At 44.2% G+C, this 18,235-nt stretch overlaps 1 protein-coding gene across 4 annotated transcripts in view; it reads right to left on the bottom strand.

The window, feature by feature from the left end:
• Positions 1-18,235, bottom strand: part of LOC148030995 (midasin-like protein) — a 229,112-nt gene that overhangs the window by 56,636 nt on the left and 154,241 nt on the right. For all 4 annotated transcript variants that reach the window (XM_087684534.1, XM_087684537.1, XM_087684536.1 and 1 more), the window contains exons 55-61: positions 3,479-3,643; positions 3,294-3,372; positions 3,027-3,139; positions 2,863-2,942; positions 2,650-2,775; positions 2,402-2,470; positions 2,125-2,281 (exon numbers count right to left, since the gene is read on the bottom strand). In XM_087684534.1, coding sequence (XP_087540660.1) covers positions 2,125-2,281; positions 2,402-2,470; positions 2,650-2,775; positions 2,863-2,942; positions 3,027-3,139; positions 3,294-3,372; positions 3,479-3,643 — 789 coding nt within the window. The remainder of the gene's footprint in view (positions 1-2,124; positions 2,282-2,401; positions 2,471-2,649; positions 2,776-2,862; positions 2,943-3,026; positions 3,140-3,293; positions 3,373-3,478; positions 3,644-18,235) is intronic.

The raw sequence follows: 18,235 nt of genomic DNA, 5'->3' as shown, positions 1-18,235 counted from the left end.
TCAGCCTTCTGATCTTCTTTCACTTTTTGACCACTAACAACCGCTCTAACTACTCTATATGGAATCAACTCTTAAAAGGGACTGATCAGTTTCTATGCACACTTTACAAACCTTGCATAGTACAGAATAGAAGTTTGGCATCCACAAGTGCTCGATGCAAGTCAACCTTTGCGATTCAAGCTATGAAAGCCAATGCTAGCTACGTCATGTATAAAACCAAAATAGATACCCAAACTTCTATATCAACATCAAATGTTCAATAATCATGAAGGTGGTTAGGATAAGATTGTCTCGTCTCTCTAGCTTGATGTTCTTATAGTGCTTTCTTTTGAATCTAACTAACAACCATTATCATCAACAGTATAGCATACGAATTTGTTCATATAGAGGGAACTATAAATCTTCAACAAAACTTAGAAGTTTGATATTCGTATTTACATCACGGAGTATCATAATGGAAGTTTGGTTAGGATGCAATTCAAAGCATTAGACATTGGACTGACAGTTACTAGAAACACCACGAAACTTCATTTTTTGCTATTTCATTGTTCCCATTTCCATGTCTTTTCATATTTTCCTTTTTGTCTTTCCGAAGTCTCCAAATTTTATTCATTATTATTTTCCTTACCATTCTTGTTCCTCTTTCTGTTTTCCTTCTTCCCAAACATATTGATCACTATATAGTGATTCATCACGAGCCCTCAAATAACAACTACCTCATTGTAGCTCCATGCATACCTACCGCACATAGACTCTTCACACCCACCCTAGTCTCCCTCACCAAAAAAAAAATCTCCCCTTTCCCCCTCATGCCCTTCCGCCACATCACCCTTCCTCTTCCTTCACCCCAGCTTCTCCTTCAGCACCCCTCCTTTATTTCCTACCCTTCCTCCTACTATGAAGGCAGCATGCTACATGCCCTGTCAGTTCTCATGCCCTTCTCTTGTCAACTGCCCCTTGGCTGCATCCCTTCCTTTTTGGTCACAGCTCAGCTTCCCTTACTATTTGCGTCTTCCCCTGCTAAAATTCGATTTGGCAATAGTGATTCAGTTGTTATTTTGGGGGCATGCACGAGGGCAGTGGACTAGTTGGAATTTGTCAAATCTCACTTGATCCTTCTCTCAATAATGTTGAAGTGTCCCAAGCATCTAGTTATGTCACCACTTGCAATGGTTCTGGCACATGCGGAGAATGGCAAATCAAAAAATTTCATGAATATCACTTGCCTCTGCTTTCTTGCAGTCCTGAAATGTTGTCAGCATCTAGTTCAAGCCCTTCCTCTAAGGGTTCTAACGTGCCCCAAGAATCTACTAAAGTCACTACTTGCAATGGTTCCGAATCCTGTTGCATGGGGAGAATGATAAAACGGGGGTAAACATACGATACTTAGTCTTCAACTTTACATTCATCATTTCATTTGAAGATTTCTGAAGATTATGGGTTCTATTGTCATGTTTACACAAACTGCTCTACTTTTATCTCTACTACCTGGAGCCATTTTATAATGTCCTCTTCTCTTTTTTAGGGGGAAAAACCATTTCTGTTTTTTAGGACAAAAACTATTGAGGTGGGGATAGATTGTAATTACTTGTATTTAGACATGTATTTTTAAAGATGTTTCATAAATAGTTTTTTGGTGCTACACTTGCCTAGGTATAAAAGATGTCAGAGACTTGATTTTCTTTTTACCACATAACACAAGATCAGTCTCTTCATCTTCACCTTCTATGTCAAGATTTTATGGCTTATTCTCTCTTTCTCTACTCTCCCTCATGTTTTAGTCCTTTTCTCTCTCATGTACTCTCTTTCTCTTTCTCCTCTAGCTCAGTCCCTTATAGACACTTAATAATCTTGTAAGTCCATCAGTACCTTGGCCTAAGTTTCTTAAATTATCCAAGACAAAGCAAGCTTTTCCTTGTCCAAACTCTCAAAAAGACCATGCCTCCTTCCTTGATGGCTGAAACTGTTATTGAAGACAAACAAAACTATCACATCTTGTACAAACAAAAGTTTACACGTCCAACATACAGGTCAACTGTAAATCCTTGGTTTTACCATTCCTACAATCCACAAACCGGCAAGATCATGCTTCACATAACCAAAAGGTGGTTACAAATAGAATACCTTATATTTCTTAATGAGTTTATACACCTTTCTGTGTGAACTCTCTGTGGAAGAGACCAGCGAATAATAATTCCGGTCATCCCACTTACAAAGCCGCACGAAGTCATCCAACTCACGTTGAACATTTGACCTCCCAAAAACAATAGATTCCTCAATCCTACAGAATTTCCATATCACAAAATCAAACCTACGAACATGCTCTTCTAATCAACAAACAAATTTTTAAAAAGCTTACAAGAATGGAAAACAAGACAAATGGTCAGAACATTGTACTCACAAAGGCACAAATTGATGATAGTATCTGACAATGTTGTAAAGAATTCTGCAAACTCTTTCTACAAGGTTCCTGCATTGTCAATTAGCAGGGCCTGTAACTAAACAGTTTCAAACGCAGTTCACACAGAGCTGACAGATAGGAGAGAAAATCCCTTTTCTTTCCTGCGATACTTCAAAATAGTTTGAAAACTCAAGGCTATTTAATGTAATGCTCATTTCTCCAATCACAATATCCAAATGCTCCTTTACCTTGAAAGACCACAAGGTGGTCTTTCGAAATTTCTTTGAGCATAAAATTCACCATAGAATCCTGATAGAATCTGAAGACGTGACTTGTATTCTCCCAGCCTTGAAGTTTGGATAAACTCCTCCAGACTGGATTTTAACAAAAAGTCAGCTGTATAAAAAATTACATGATTCAAAGGTTCTCAAAAGTATATACAGTCGCTGCAATCCATAAACCTTGCAATTGTAGGTTCTAATTCTGGATCTGAATCCAGTCTGGTATCTGGATGTAATACTTCATACAAGGGAAACCATAACTGCCAAAACAAATTAAGCAAAAGTCTTAAGCAGTTTCACCAAACCAAGCCAAAGCCCTTAAAAGCACATTCAAAAAGTCCCACCTTTTTAGCAGCAACCTCAAATTCTTGTTCAACATTTGCCATCAGAGTTCCCCAGCACATCAGCTCAAGCTTTCTCCACCTTACAACAAGCCCTACTAATCTATTTAAGTCATCTGTCAACCAAGAGCACAGTCAAACCTATAGCCCCTTTTGCCTTTTTCCTTTTGTTCCTAGTTTAGACAAAAGATAACCACACAAAATAACACAGATTTTGTTGGTCACAAGGCTACACAGTTCCAGCATATATTATCCAATACAGTATCTAACCTGCAAGAGAGAGATGCTTGGGAGCGTTTTCTTCCCATAACTGGGCTTTTGCTAAAAGATGCTCAACTCCAATCAAGGCCTGTTACACAGGCACTACATCTTGTTCAAACTTTGTCCTAATGTCACAATCTGCTAAGGAAATCACTCAAAAACTGGATTCAAAGAAAACTTATTTCAATCACAACCTTCATGAGAGGAACATTGAGGGGCATCATCAGTAGTGATTGCACGAAATGGCTAAGCTGCATCAATATGGGATGCTCAGGCCATTCAGACAGAAGCCTTGTAATATGTTCTCGGAAGCTAAGTAGGGGCTCAAGCATCATCGCTACATCTGGCAGGCTTGAATCCTGGAATGTAAAAACACAATAGAATTAGAAACGAGGCTTCAAATAGAAAACTTCAAACTTGAAAGAGATTGTGTCAACATCGGAGAGACTTCCAGAACAATGACCAGTCTATTCAAGAATCCCTTTGCAGTAACTATTAAAGTTCAGGAAAAAGACCTCAGCATTCCTACTAACTAGCATGGGTACATAGTCTAGACTTGCCCTTGGATTCTGCAGCTCAGCCTTATTCACGTTATAAAATGAAAACCTAAATGATGGCACATCAAGCAGGGTATGATCGAGTCCAACAACTTGAATTCTCAAACTCTGAAAACAAGGAAGATTATCAATGCCATTCACAAGCCTGTCTCCAGTTCATAGTAGGGGAGTTTTGGAAACTGGGGAAATGGAAACAGCAAAAACCGGAGTTTCAGAGTTTTGGCCAGCTTTGGAAAGGGGGGGATTTGACCCTAAAATGAAAACATAGGGGTATATATATATATATATATATATATATATATATCAATGTCTACAACAATATCTATCCAAATTTCATAGAAAACTTCAAGTCCTCATGTCATATGATTGAATTCATGAAGTTTGAAGTTGAACATGTTACAACTTTTATCAACCATCATACATGATCATTACATGATTGAACAACATAAATTATTTATTATTGACTTAACAACTTAAGACTGTGGGCCTTTCAACTATGAAATGTGTTTTTACATTTTGTGTTTAAGGCATTACTGTTTGAGTTATTGTGGTTTAGCCATAGTCGTACATCCTGTGTTTTCTCTACACAAATCCTAGCATATCTTCACATGGTATCACAGTCCGTCCTCTTTTAAAGACCATCCTATGGTAATCTGGAGGCTTTGTTTTGTGTGAGATACATGGATGGCATGTAACCATTTCACGATGTCTCACACTCCTTGGGATCCCACGTATTTTCAAGCTTCTCCATCATTGGAGAAATGAGGAGGTATCATAGACTCAAAACGGAAGATGACCCTTCACCTTCGGTTTCACCATCTTCTCTTTTATCTTAATTCATGATACATGAGGAGTATGAACAATTCATACTCAAATAGGAAAGATGACCCTTCACCTCCAGTTTCTCCATCTTCTCTTTTTTCTTAATTCATGATACATGAGGAGTATGAAGAATTCATGCATATCAACTATTAACCCTCAAACGAACAAGGTGGAAAATCCAGAAAATCTAAGGCAGAAGACAAAGCCAAGGCAAAAGCGGAATGGAGAACGAAGGTATGCCCAAGAAAAATCGGGAAACACAACAAGTGTCAAAAAGTCCTAAATCAAGGAGAAGTGCTCAAGAAAAAGCACAAGTCAATACTTTTGTAAAAGAGCGCAAGGCACACTGTGATTTATTTTAAGAGTATCAGGCTCTGACCCGTGCAAATTGTAAATATAGATGGGTGGTAAGAAGCTAGGAAGATAGGAGAACTATGGAAAAAAGAGCCTAGGCTATGGCCGACCATATAAAAAGCGGATGACCGCCCAAAATGGGAGTTAGGGCTTTATACATAAAGTTCAAAAGATGAATGAGAGCTCATTCTTTGGTGTGTGGCAAAGTGGACTCTTCTTCTTCTCTCCTTCTCTTCTCTTTGCTTGTATGTGTGTGCTTGAGGGAGGGAGTGTGAGTGTGAAAGAGGGAGTGTGTGAGAGTGAGGGATCGAGGAGGTGAAGCTCTCCACCATCTCCTCTCTTCTTTTTCTCTCCTCTTTTCTTCTCTTTTCTTGTCTCACTTGCAGCTATGGAGGATGGAGCTTGGAGGTGAAGGTTTGAGGATGCTTGAGCTTCCATCAAGAATCGTGGAGCTATCGGAGTACTTGAGAGAGGAAATAACTCAATCGGGCATCAAGGTAAGCTCATTACACTCATAGAGGGAGATAGCGCGTCAACTATGTCAGAGGTAGCCAATAGTGCTTGCTTGAAACACTTGAACAATAAGCGGTCCGTGGATCTTACTGGTAGAGCTTGCCCTCGCCATCACATTTTGGTTTCCTTGCTAGGACCAACGAATTCAAGCTTGAGCGCTTACACACTTCAAATCAAGCATCGAAGTAAAGGTTTCATCCCCGAACCGGAGCTTGAGATAGATAGAAGGTTTTGGGTTTTAATCCGTGCTACAAGTATTTTTCGTTTTTGATGATTGGTTGAGTAGGAGAAATTCATTCAGTACCTTGCTTTTGATTTTTGTCTCATTTAGAGTAGGATAGGTAAGAGAAATCAGAGGAAATCAAAGAAGGAAGCTTGAAGTTCACTACTGTAAAACAATCTTGAATAGGGCAATAACAACGGAAAATGAGAACAAAAGAGTGCTCAAATGTCTCGGAATTGAAAATCGAGTGATTGGGAAGGCTAAGGTGCAAGTAGTGAGGGCTTAAGATACTGGGTGACAAGGAAAAACCTCATTTACAGTCTAGCTTTGTGTGAGAGAGAGAGAGAGAGAGAGAGAGAGAGAGAGAGAAAGAAAGAAAGAAGGAAAGAAAGAAAGTTATATTAACGTCTTCTAAAGACCAAAACTGGCCTATGAGACAAACTATGATACAACTGATGAGGTCCAGCTATCCAAAAATAAAAGTGCTGAATGAAAAGCTAAAAACTGGAAACTAAAAATACGGTGCTGTGAGTGTGATAAGTGTCATGTATGTGTATGTGCGTATGTAGCTCTGGTACTCCAGATAATGGCTACAAAAGGGGAACAAATGTCGGCTGTGATAGGGGAACAACTGTCGGCTGTGATAAAGTGGTGCGATAAAGTGGTGCGATGTGAGAGAGAGAGAGAGAGCTTGTGCATCCAAGTCTGCATCAGATCGATCAAAGTAGGACTTTCAGTGAGATTGAGGTATGGAATGACCTTGGCCTACACTCCTCCTTGATTCCTAGAAGTTCTGGTAGCTACTAGCAACATCTACATTTGGATTTCTGGCAAATAAGTGTTCGACACGCATTTTGGACGACGGAATCGAACGCCCCCCACAGTGTCCGATTTCCAGAATCGGACCAACCCAACCATCCAATTCCCAGAGTCAAACCACTCAGACAAACTCACCTAGTCTGATCGGACAGACTGTTCGGTTTTGAAAATCAAACAACCTGGACCACTGGGACTCGGACCGTCCAATCACGACAATCGGACCACAGAGTCGGACCAACCCATCTTGTCCGATCGGACAGATCCTATCCGATTTTGAAAATCGGACATACCCCAATCGGACCATCCAGAATCGAACACTCCACCAAAACCGGACATCTATCAAATCGGACGCACAAAAATAAGACACACGACAATCATACCGCCAAAGTCGGGCTAGCTTCAGTTGTCCGATCGGATATACACCTGTCCGATTGTGACAATCGGACCCAAGTCACAATCGGACCCAAACCTGTCCGATCCCCAGAATCGGACACTGGTAAATCGGACGACACAGCCTGAGAAGGACAACCTAGGAATTTGATGAACCCCACCTAACGTGAAGCATGAACCACATTGGAAGAACCTGTTGAATGCCTCACATGTAGTTACAAACCCAAAAATTGTGGTCAAATGGTCTGAAAGGGTAGTTGGTGTTGTGGACCAACTGCATGATCCCGACTCAACCTAGACCAAGCCAAGCGAGATAGCGCAGGAGCTAAATGCATGACCTTGTCAAGCCAACCCATAAACAAGAGCGCCGGAGCTACATGCACCTTGTTTTTTCACCCACTCTAACTTCTATCACTCGAAGCTCAATTAAGGAAAGTTAAAGGCTTGATTTCGCACAGTACTCAGAAAGGAGCACACACGCACACCCACGCATAGAGTGAGGATAAGTTAAGGATTGATTGTGAGTAACAAGGAACACACCTGGACTTAAGAGCTGGGAGAAACCCACCAATAAGACAAGACCCAAACACAAAGAAGGGATATCCAATCCTCAAGGGTAGGACCAAGCGGAGAATACGGCCAATAGTCTGAACGCAACAAGGACAGACAATACCACGGAAGTGGATCTACCCGGCATTATCAACTTGATCGACAACTTGGCTGAACAGGAAGTCCTAGACATGGAAGAAGGCAGCTCAGGCCGTAGAAGCAATGAGGAGCTTAGCCTAGGAAACTTTCTCAAGGTTGTCGAACATTTAGTGAGCCAATACGATGCTCAAACCCGACTAGAACACCACGGTAGGCCGGTAGAGGCTTTGCAAGGCCTTGCTACATACAGCCAAGATCAGTAAACCAAGAACTTGCGCCAGAGCTTAGAAATGAGAGAGATCCAGTGAGTGCTAGCCTTAGCGGGCAGGAATCTGTCAGAGAGCGAGAGAGCACTGGAAGGAGATCTCACACTGAGCGAGCTCCTGACAAAGCGACTGCTAGATAACACGACTAGAACAAAGCGTTGCAGCACTAGCAACATCGCTACTGACAGGGTTGGGAGTCAACCAAGACTCTAAGAGTCAATCGAAACCCTGTGGTAGCAAAGCAACTAGGACAAATACCAAGCTACCAAAAACCCATACAGCTTCGTGGAGCAATTTTGAGCAAGTCTGCAAGCCAAACAGCCTCACTGATCCTACTCAATGCTCCCAAGCCTTTGGACTATACTTAGGCAACAAGGGTCGGACCTAGTACACAAGTCTAGATGTAGCAGAGCGTACTGACTTCAATGGCTTGAAAAATCTATTCCTTAAGAGATTTTCCGAACTTGGATACTCTGATAATGTGTTAGTGCGGCTCATGAATGTTAGGCAAAAAGAGAGAGAGGACATTCAAGATTATGTGACCCACATAAAAAGCCTCTTCAAGAGAATCCACCTGGGTGAGAGACCAACCGAAAGGGCAGTATCCACGGTATTCATCAACGGAATACAGGGTGAGGAGCTCTACAAAACCTTGGCCGGCAACTCAAGCTTGCAACGAGACGCACTGGCAAGGGTCTTTCAAGAAGCTATTAGAGTAGATAACCAGCTCAAGGAAAGAGGCTCCAAAGGCTCGAATCAGAAAGAGTCCAATGCCAATAGTTCCGAGAGAGCCTCAACACCAAGTGAGAGAATAAACTCAAGCACTCAGGACAAAGGGAAGGGCACTGAGTCAAGACAAGAGTTAGCAAAGATTAGCATGGATATAGCCAAACTACAGGAGATGATGAGACAACCAATGCGCCCATATGTCCAATGTGTGCATTGTGGCGGAAACCACTTGCCAGTTGAGTGTCAGGTCCCTGGGTCATGACCTTGTGCTAATTATGGTAGGTTCGGCCATGACACCATGCATTGTCGATCACCTCGGAGACTCCCATACCCACAACTTTACGATCAACCCCACCTTGCGAACAAGCCACCGAACTTCTTTGGAAGGGGAGCCACGTTGGCTCTTCGAGCACCAAATGATGCAAAACCAACCATCCTTAGGATGGAAATAAATTCTACAGGTATCCCTAGACCACCTAGACCCTACATGACCTATCCATCAAGTGACACTCCTGTACACTATGTGGATGAGCCTAGTAACAATGAGCCTTATGTAAACCTGTACGTGTCGTACAATAAGGCAATGCTATCCTCATGGACTATTGACCAATACCAGTGATGGCGTTGGGTAGAGGAAGAGGCACAGACCTAGAAGGGCAAACCCAAGAACCAATCGTGTGTTGGAGTTGCGGTCATCGAGGACAGTTCTTCGCATTGCCCCGAGAGAGAACAAGCAAACAGAGATAAGACTGACTTGAGATGCAATGAGTGTGGAATCACTCATCTCTTTGTCGACTGCCCTAGGGGAGACCATCCTCTAGTTCGGCAAGCGAGCCATCGGTTCCATTGGGGTTATTTGGTGTCGAGACACTCGAGGGGAAGGCCACACCTATCCCGTTGCATGTCATGACCCATGCGCAAACGAAGCAGCCCGCCATATCATTGCCAGGGCTTAGCAACCTTGACACAACCTCAATTGGAAAGAGGAGCAGGAGACGAAGGAAGAGGAGACCAGACACTAAGGTCACCCTCAAAACCGAAAGTGCCACGACTCTACCGGTTGGAGGAAAAGTCATTGCCATAGAAGAAGAGACGTTGGCGCCTCAAATGGCTAGAAAGAAAAGTGGTAAGGTTCGAGAGTACCCCAACCCGAAGCGCCAACTCAAAGCCATCAAAAAGGTAGAAAAATGGGTAAGGCAGGCCCAGGAGCACCTAAAGGACGTTGAGCTCATACTGGAGAACGAGATCAACGATCTCTCAAGCATGGGCACCCCAATCTCTCTCCCACAACCAAAACCAAGGGAGGCAATGGAACCACAAGCTGAACCACCTAGACAAAGTGTAACTGCCTCAAGCTAGTAAAATAATCAAGGCCATTGGCCAGTAACCACAAACCTAGAAAAGAGGCAACTGACTAGCAAGCTCCTCAATACACTGGTGACCACTCCAGTAACTATAAGCTTAGGCAACCTACTTAGGCAGCACCCAATGCTATGGCGGGAGCTTAAGTAGTGGGTTGAAGAACCAAATCAGCCAATTGCCACACACTTGCTTGAGCATGATGCAGAAACTGAAATACCGAGCCTGACTCTGCACTCCATATCTAAATATCTACACGTCAACGCCTTTTACGAAGGCACAGAAATACATGCAGTCCTGCCAGTCCTAGCACTGGGAGACGTCACAAGAAAGGGGATCGTGGACACAGGGGCAAGAGTGAATGTACTAAGCCATGCGATACTCCAAACTTGGGGCAACCCACCGGTCAAGACTGCTAGATTTAAAGTCACACTGGCAAATGGAATGAAGGTGAAGCCATTCGAAGTGTTAAAAAACTAGCCAGTAAAGATCGCAAGAATCCAGATCTTTATTGACTTCATAGTCATGACGGGAGTGGACTACGACACCCTGCTAGGCCGACCTTGGATGTGCAACGCGAGAGTTGTAGAAGATTGGAGCAACAGTCTTTTCTTCTTGCGCAATAGAACAAAAGCTCTGAGAGTGGAGATGGACACTTGGAAGACTACCCCAGTCAACCTAGACACCATCTCCACCATGCTAAAGGGTGATGGAAAGACTAGGGGATCCTATGGAGCCCTTAGCAAGTATATCCCGTGCCCTGAGGACGAACGATCCTGGATGCACGTTCTCGCTACCATCGACCTACCATTCTCAAATACTGAGTAGGAACAAGCTGTCAAGGCAACTAATCAGTTTAAGGACACACCATCAATACCAGTCTGCATGATAACCGGGAGTCTACATGGAAAATCCACTCATATTGCATTCTGAGTTCCAAGCAATAGACGCGAGCTCCAAGAGATCCTAGGATACTTAACCAACAAGTTGGCTAGCAATCCAGCGATGACCCTTAGGCCACTCCAAGATCTCTTGGATGAGCCTTAATGGCAATAGGCTAATGTACACCATTTGAGCTTGAATTACAATTAGGCCTTACTACAAGAAGGAAATAGTCAGAACTAGGAGAATCAGGAGCAACCTAACAAAGACAGCTCCGACGACGAGTATGAGGACTGTTGTTCCTTCAGTAGTGAGAGCGAAAAGGAAATCGATATCCTAGAGTATGACACTGGGGGGCATGTAATCGAACAAATACAAGCAGACCCCAGACCATGCAAGCAGAGTGCACTTAAAGATGGAATCAAACGTGAGGACTGCGATACAACTTGGTTGGAGCACACAAGTTCAATCGATTAGAGGGGCCAGGCCTAGTCCAACCAAGTGACGCACCACTGATGCAAACGGACTTACCTTCTGAGCTACGACCACTAGGAGAGAGCCTCTCTTCTAACAAAAATGGAGAGTTCGATTCCGAATCAAAAGTCAGCTCAGATAGTGACCCTGAAATACCTAGACGCACTAAGGGAAACCTACCCATTTACTTGTGACACTGACGATTAAGGGAGGAACGGTAAATGCTGAGCAAAGAAACACGGACAGAGAAACAAGGAAAACCGCACGACCTACCAAAACGATTCACGAAGTTCAAAAAGGGAGATAGAGTGGTGGTCTTGTTGGGAGCCAAACGACAAGGGCAAGCAAGCGAGCCCATCGAGGGACCTGCTAAGGTCAAGGAGGTCAATTTAGCTACGGAAGGGGAGACAACCGATGACTTGGTTGAGCAAGATGAGGCAAGTCTCATTACTCTCTTGCAAGAGTATGTAGACATCTTTGCTTGGTCCCTAGAAGAGCTCAAAGGGGTAGACCCAAGTGTAGTGACTCACAACATACCCATGACACCCAACGCAACACCGATCAAACAGCAACCGTATCCCATGAATCCAAAGCGCCCTCACGCTGTAAAGGAAGAGATTGACAAATTGATGAGAGCGGAATTCATCTACAAAATTCAACACACAGACTAGGTCTCACCCATAGTCATTGTCCTAAAGAAAAATAAGAAGATTCGAGTGTGTGTCAATTACAAGAAGGTAAATGTAGCTACAAAAAGAGACAATTACTCACTATCGTATATCAAGCACATGTTAGAGAGAGTGGCTGGCAAATAGGCCTATAGTTTCCTGGACGGCTTCTCAGGATACAATTAGATGCAAGTGCTTCCTAACGATAGGCATAAGATGGCATTCACCACTGAATGAGGAGTCTTTGCCTACATAGTCAAGCCTTTTGGATTGACTAACGCACCAGCCACTTTCCAACAACTGAAGTATACAATATTCAGAGACATGCTGAGGAAGGAGTTAGAAATCTTCGTGGGCGACTTCTGTGTTCACTCTGCTTGGCGAGAACACTTAGGTAGGCTCCGAGTGGTCTTTGAACGATGTCGACTGTACCACCTCTCATTGAACCCCTTGAAATGCCAGTTATGAGTGAAGCATGGATGTATCCTAGGACATGTGGTGTCAAAGAATGGCATTGCCACAAATTCTTCCAAGATCAAGGTCATTGTCGATCTTCCAAGATCACATTCCATGTGCACATCAACGCTTCGAAATTCGCAGTACGAGCGGTGTTGTGTCAACCTGGTGAACACAACCTGGATTACCCAATGAGCTTTGCTAGTAGACAACTCACTGAGACCAAAATGAATTACTCCACAACAGAGAGAGAGGGCTTGGCCATGGTGTTTGCTGTAAAGAAATTCTGACATTATCTGTTGGCTACGCCTTTTAATTTCTTTATTGACCATCAAGCCTTCTTGTATCTTGTTAACAAACCATGCGCTATAGGACGCATTGCTAGATGGCTTCTTCTGCTTTTGGAATTTGACTTCTCCATAGTAGTGCGTAAAGAGAAGCAATACTACATGGCTAACCATCTGTCGTGTATCCTCACAGGAAAAGTGGCTGGCCAAGGCATTGTGGATAAACTACCAGACACACATCTATTTCGTTTATCCAACGAAAAAGATTTGTTTAGAGCTGACATGACGCCATATTGGATTGATGACATAGTTTAAGTGTTTAAGCAAGGACACACTTAAGCAAGGACTGCAAGAGCGACTGATAGATAAAGCCCAACTTAGGTAGCTCATTCTAAAGTTCCAACCATACCAATTAATAGCAGGCCAACTTTACAAACAGGGACAAGACAAGTTACTATGCAAATGCGTGTGTGAATATGAAATGCATGACATGCTAACAGAGACACATGGCAAAATCGCCAAAGGACATTTCAACGAAGAAGCGACAGCTCGCAAAGTACTGCAGTCCCAATTGTGGTGGCCTACCCTTTTCTGAGATGCTACATGCTTCGTGAAACACGGTGACGAGTACCAAAGTACCAAAGTGCCGATTCATAAGGATCATATGGAGCTAACCCCAATTATCGCACCACAACCCTTCAAGAAATGGGGGATTGACCTCATCGGACCCATTAGTCCTGCAGCACAGTATTCAGAAGCCAAATACATTATTGTGGCTACCGAATATTTAACAAAGTGGCCGGAAGCGCGAGCTACAAGAAAAAATGATACTCGAACCACTGCTAAGTTCCTATGGAAGCAAGTGATCTAATGATTTGGTTGCCCCATCGAACTAGTTAGCGACCAAGGCACCCACTTCATCAACGAAGTGATAGCTCACCTCCTATCGTTCCTAATCATCCATCGGAAATCCTCGGCTTATTACCCACAGGCAAACAGTCAAGCCGAATCAACAAATAAAATCATGATAAATGTCCTGACAAAGGTCGCCTCTGCTTCATGCAGTGATTGGGATCACAAGTTGATGGCGGCCTTATGGGCCTATTGCACGCCTTACAAGACAATTGTAGGACGACAGACCCCCTTTAGATTGAGATATGGCACAAAGGCAACTCTCCCCTTAGAATTCTTCGTACCACGCCTCAAGATCGCCCTTCCAGAAAGATGGGATGGAAAGGGGGCATGGATGGAACGCTTGATTGAACTCGAACACTTAACGGAAACCCAGCTTCTAGCCACCCATGCGCTCATATGAGAGAAGGCAAGACACAAAAGCTGGTTTGGCAAGCATGTCAGGCAGCGGAGCTTCGAACATGGTGACTTAGTACTGCTATACTTAGTCAAAGGACATAAGAAAAAACTGAAGTTTCAAGGGCTAGAATCTTTTAAGGTTCGAACCATCAATTGAACTGGCAACCTAGAACTCGAAACCCTAGAGGGTGAAGCCATAGGCTTCTTCAATGGCAGCCGCATAAAGTACTTCTCTTCCACACACCCATTGCATGAGCCCCCAATACCAACACTCCCTGTCCACGTACGAGTAGCCACTACCACTGAAATGGACGATGAGGATGAGGAAGCAGTACCATCAGCCTACCTCAACATGACGGTCACTGCTAGGCTTACGTACACCATCAACACATTGATTGATGAGGGAGCTAATTTTAATATCTTAACCCATGACCATTGGACCCAAATTGGCAAACTGCCATTGCAACCTACTAATGCTAGCCTCACCCCTTATGGAGGCCAACCCTACAAACTTCTGGAAAAGTGCAAGGTTGCAGTTTCTATGAAGTCTGAGAGCATGCCAATAATTTTCTCTTTGTTGCCCAACACTAAGGAGACAGGCATGTAATCTCTATTAGGACGAACTTTGAAGAGGCAAGCTGGTTGCAATGTTGACTGCAATACCTAGCCGTGGGTGAAGTTCGCATAGTTACAGCTTTCAACAAGGGCGGTGTGACTCCTTCCAAGTCCACAAAGCCACCGGTAAAGAAACCCACTGCCAAGTCTCAAGAGAGGGGTCGTGACTTGTCATAACCTATCCAACCTCGAGGCCAGCAACCCATTGGAACCACCACTTAAGCCCATGAGCCCCAGTTCAAATGGGTACGTGAAGAGGGACTGCCACCTAGAAATAGAAACCCATGGCCTCGCAAGGCTAACAATCCACACCCAAAACCTAGGAGGCCAAGACAGAACCCTAAACATCGGAACACGGTCAAGCCACGATGGGTCCCTAAGACCTTATTGCCCGGCAAGTCTACTATGAGGGTAACACCTGGATTTGGATGCCTAAATCCTAAATCCAAAATGACCAAAGGCCCTATGCAAGTGCCACCCTCAAGCTTGACCACCCGCAACATCATGCCAGAAATACTCAAACCACCAATGCATCAGGCCGCTAAGCGCATAGAACCTCCGAAGCCTAGCTCCGCAACGCCTGAACCAATCTATCGCCCACAATCACCGACTGCTACCAACAAAATATTTAGTTCTAGCGCACATGATGCCACACAAATCTCAAATGCATCTAGTGGTATGACAACCGCAACCACCACCGAAACCAACAGACGGGAAACCCAGCTCCAACCTGAAAAGCAAACCGCGCCACGACCATTACCAGCTGAATTATCTAGCCCTGTCAAACCTCAACCACCAACCAGGCTTAGATTCTCTTATGAGCGTCGTTCAATTCTAACCTCGGCCACGGATTTAGCTGAAATTTCTGGGGACGACTTGGTTGCCTGCCTTCAATGCTTCGACGCTACTTTCATGACATTGGCTAAAAGCTACGATCCACTAGATCTAGGACTCTTGGAATAACCTATAGAGACAGAAGTGCAAACACTCCCTAGATCTTCGGAGGAGTCGGAATTTGTATTCGTTAAAGCTTCCGAAGCAGCTGCGGAGTTAATTGCAACCGAGGTATCCAAGGAACAAGCAGTCAAACAACATCTCATCACGTCGTATAGCAAGAGCACGATCATGGCCACTAACCAAGAAATCGAGAAGTTGCAACGGCCTGCCAATCACAATACCCCCTTCTTGCAAAAATGGTATGCTCTACGATTGAAATGGAAGCTAGAGAGATGCCAAATAATGACCAATGTTGAACAGCGACAAACAATCAAAGCATCTAAATATGACCCAACCTACGTTGCTCCAACTTCATATAGGATGTTGACTACTCTCCGTAATCGACCCATGGAAGTCCACACTAAAGAACGCCCTTATCTAGGTCACATCCTCACCGAGGAGTTGCACATTGCTAGTAGAGTGGCCTCTAGTGACTTCTTACTTGATGTCCTCAATCACGTTACACATGTGGATATCCACCCTTTCGATATGGATAGCTATGCTCAGTTAGAATATAATCCGAATTTCTACGCCTAGCTCATGCGAAAGTAAAACATTAAGATGGTGTGCTAAAGGCCCTTCAACCTCTAACCCTCTCATCCTAGGAAGAATTCTTTTCATTGCAAAGGGGGAAGGGGTAAGGTGAAACAAACCAAACACATAGTGAAAACAATAAAGGAAAGGCACACATTGCAAGGGTAAAATGCAACAACTTGTGATTAAGAAGAATGTCAATAAAAGTTAAAATCAATAGACTACTGGGAGGAAAAGGTCTACTTCTACACGCGAGCATTTCAATTCAACAAGCATGTAGTCATTTCCTGTTGCTTGGAATTACTCTGAAAACCACTAATGGCGAATATGGCTTCATGACAGACACCCACCATAGCAGGCCAAGAAAAGGCTAGCAAATTGCCTTTTAAAGAGGAAGAACAAGCAAAATATGGACTTTCAGTGGAAACAAAAGCCTTCAACCAATTCAAATTCCGGCATATCTTCAACCTACACGATGTAGCCATTGAAGAACAGGCGGTAAGGCAGATCATCGAGCAATGCAACTTGCAGAAATACGTGGAAGCAGTGAGCCAGGGAGTGGACTACTGTCACTATACAGAGTTCCTAAGGAAATTCCACAAAAACCGTGGCACCATAACTGTGCATGAGGGGGAGGAAACTCACCAAGTACAGATCGAATTGACCCCGGAGTTGGTGGAGAAGGCATTGAGCTTGGTAAACAAAGTAGGAGGAAGCCGAAAAGAGATGTGCCTTACTAGGGATGGACAAGGTAAAAGTTCACACCAATGACGACATCAGCTTGGCGGATATTCCTGATCCCGAAATCCAACTGAAAGCCAAGATGGTGCACACGCTATTTTCTACCCAAAGATAAAACTCCATAATGAGCCGCATCAACGTCCCCCTGCTAGAGAGTGTCGCAACAAGATTGCTAAATGAGGTCAACCTCAACGGGTTTGTGAGAAGGACCAATGAGACCTCAGCAAAATCCTTGGCAGCAAGAGGGCAGCCCGCTGGAGGATAATCTCCCGCCACCAAGGCTAAAAGGAAAGCTTCGTCTTCAAAGGTTGCGACCATCGGATTCGGTGGGGTCCTCATCGCGATCGTCTGGGAAGCTCTAGGACATGAGCAGGAAGAAGGAGAAGGGGTGGACGAAACACCAAGCAGGTCGCCACCCCACCAAGAACGAGAGGCACAGTCCAGCAAAAGGACACTAAGTGAAGAACAAGAGAGCAAGGAACAAGAGGAGCAAACTAGCCGCGATGAGGCTAAGAAGACAAAGAAGAAAACTGCACAAGAATAACAAGAGGAGAGGAGGAAACAATAAAGGATGGACTTCCAAAGGGCCTGCAGGGAGTCCAAATGGGCTGAGCAGGAGAGAGAGAAAAAGCAGTAAGAGGAGGAGGAGCTAAGGAAAAAAGAGCAAGAAGACATGGCCCTTGCCACACGCAGGTCCATTGAGCAGCAGTCTAGGTATGATGAGCTAGAATCTGCAAGCCCCATCAGAAACAAAAGCCCAAGCTCAAGTGTCTATGTGCCTGAGTTCATGCCACCTACACTACAAGAAGGCAAGGGCAAGGCTCCGATCACCCCCATCCCTACCCTCCTGACGCCTAAACCACCACCGCCATCTCCACTCCCAGTTCTACGACCCAAGTGGATGCCAACAACCTAATGGCTTGGGTCCAGTATTTTGTAAATAAGGAAATGGGCAGAGGAGTAGGAGAAGGAACCCTCCTGGTAGGGACCAAAAGACCGGTTGCGGCAGATGCCGAGTCAAGGCCAAACCCTAAGAAGCAAAAGGTGGCAAGCTCTACAACCTCCGTCCCCACAACAAAGAGGCCACCCAAAGAATACGATGAGTACGTCAAAGAGCTCCTCTCTCAACTAGAGGGAGCCAAGGAGAAGAGAAGGCCTGAAGAGCAACAACACACAAATACCTCTGCAGAAAGAAATGCAGCACCAAGAGAAAGAAGAAAGCAAATGTTGGAGGAGACGAGGAGAAAGTGGAATGCCAGAGAAGTAGGGGCACCCCAAGCACCTATCCCACCATGTGCAGACAACAC

Source organism: Lygodium microphyllum, chromosome 9 (genome assembly GCF_053477565.2).
Source record: "Lygodium microphyllum isolate KBCC chromosome 9, Lygodium_microphyllum_v1.1.10, whole genome shotgun sequence".
NCBI lineage: Eukaryota > Viridiplantae > Streptophyta > Polypodiopsida > Schizaeales > Lygodiaceae > Lygodium > Lygodium microphyllum.
Note: the sequence above shows the minus strand (reverse complement) of the source record. Positions and strands in the feature narration are given on the sequence as shown.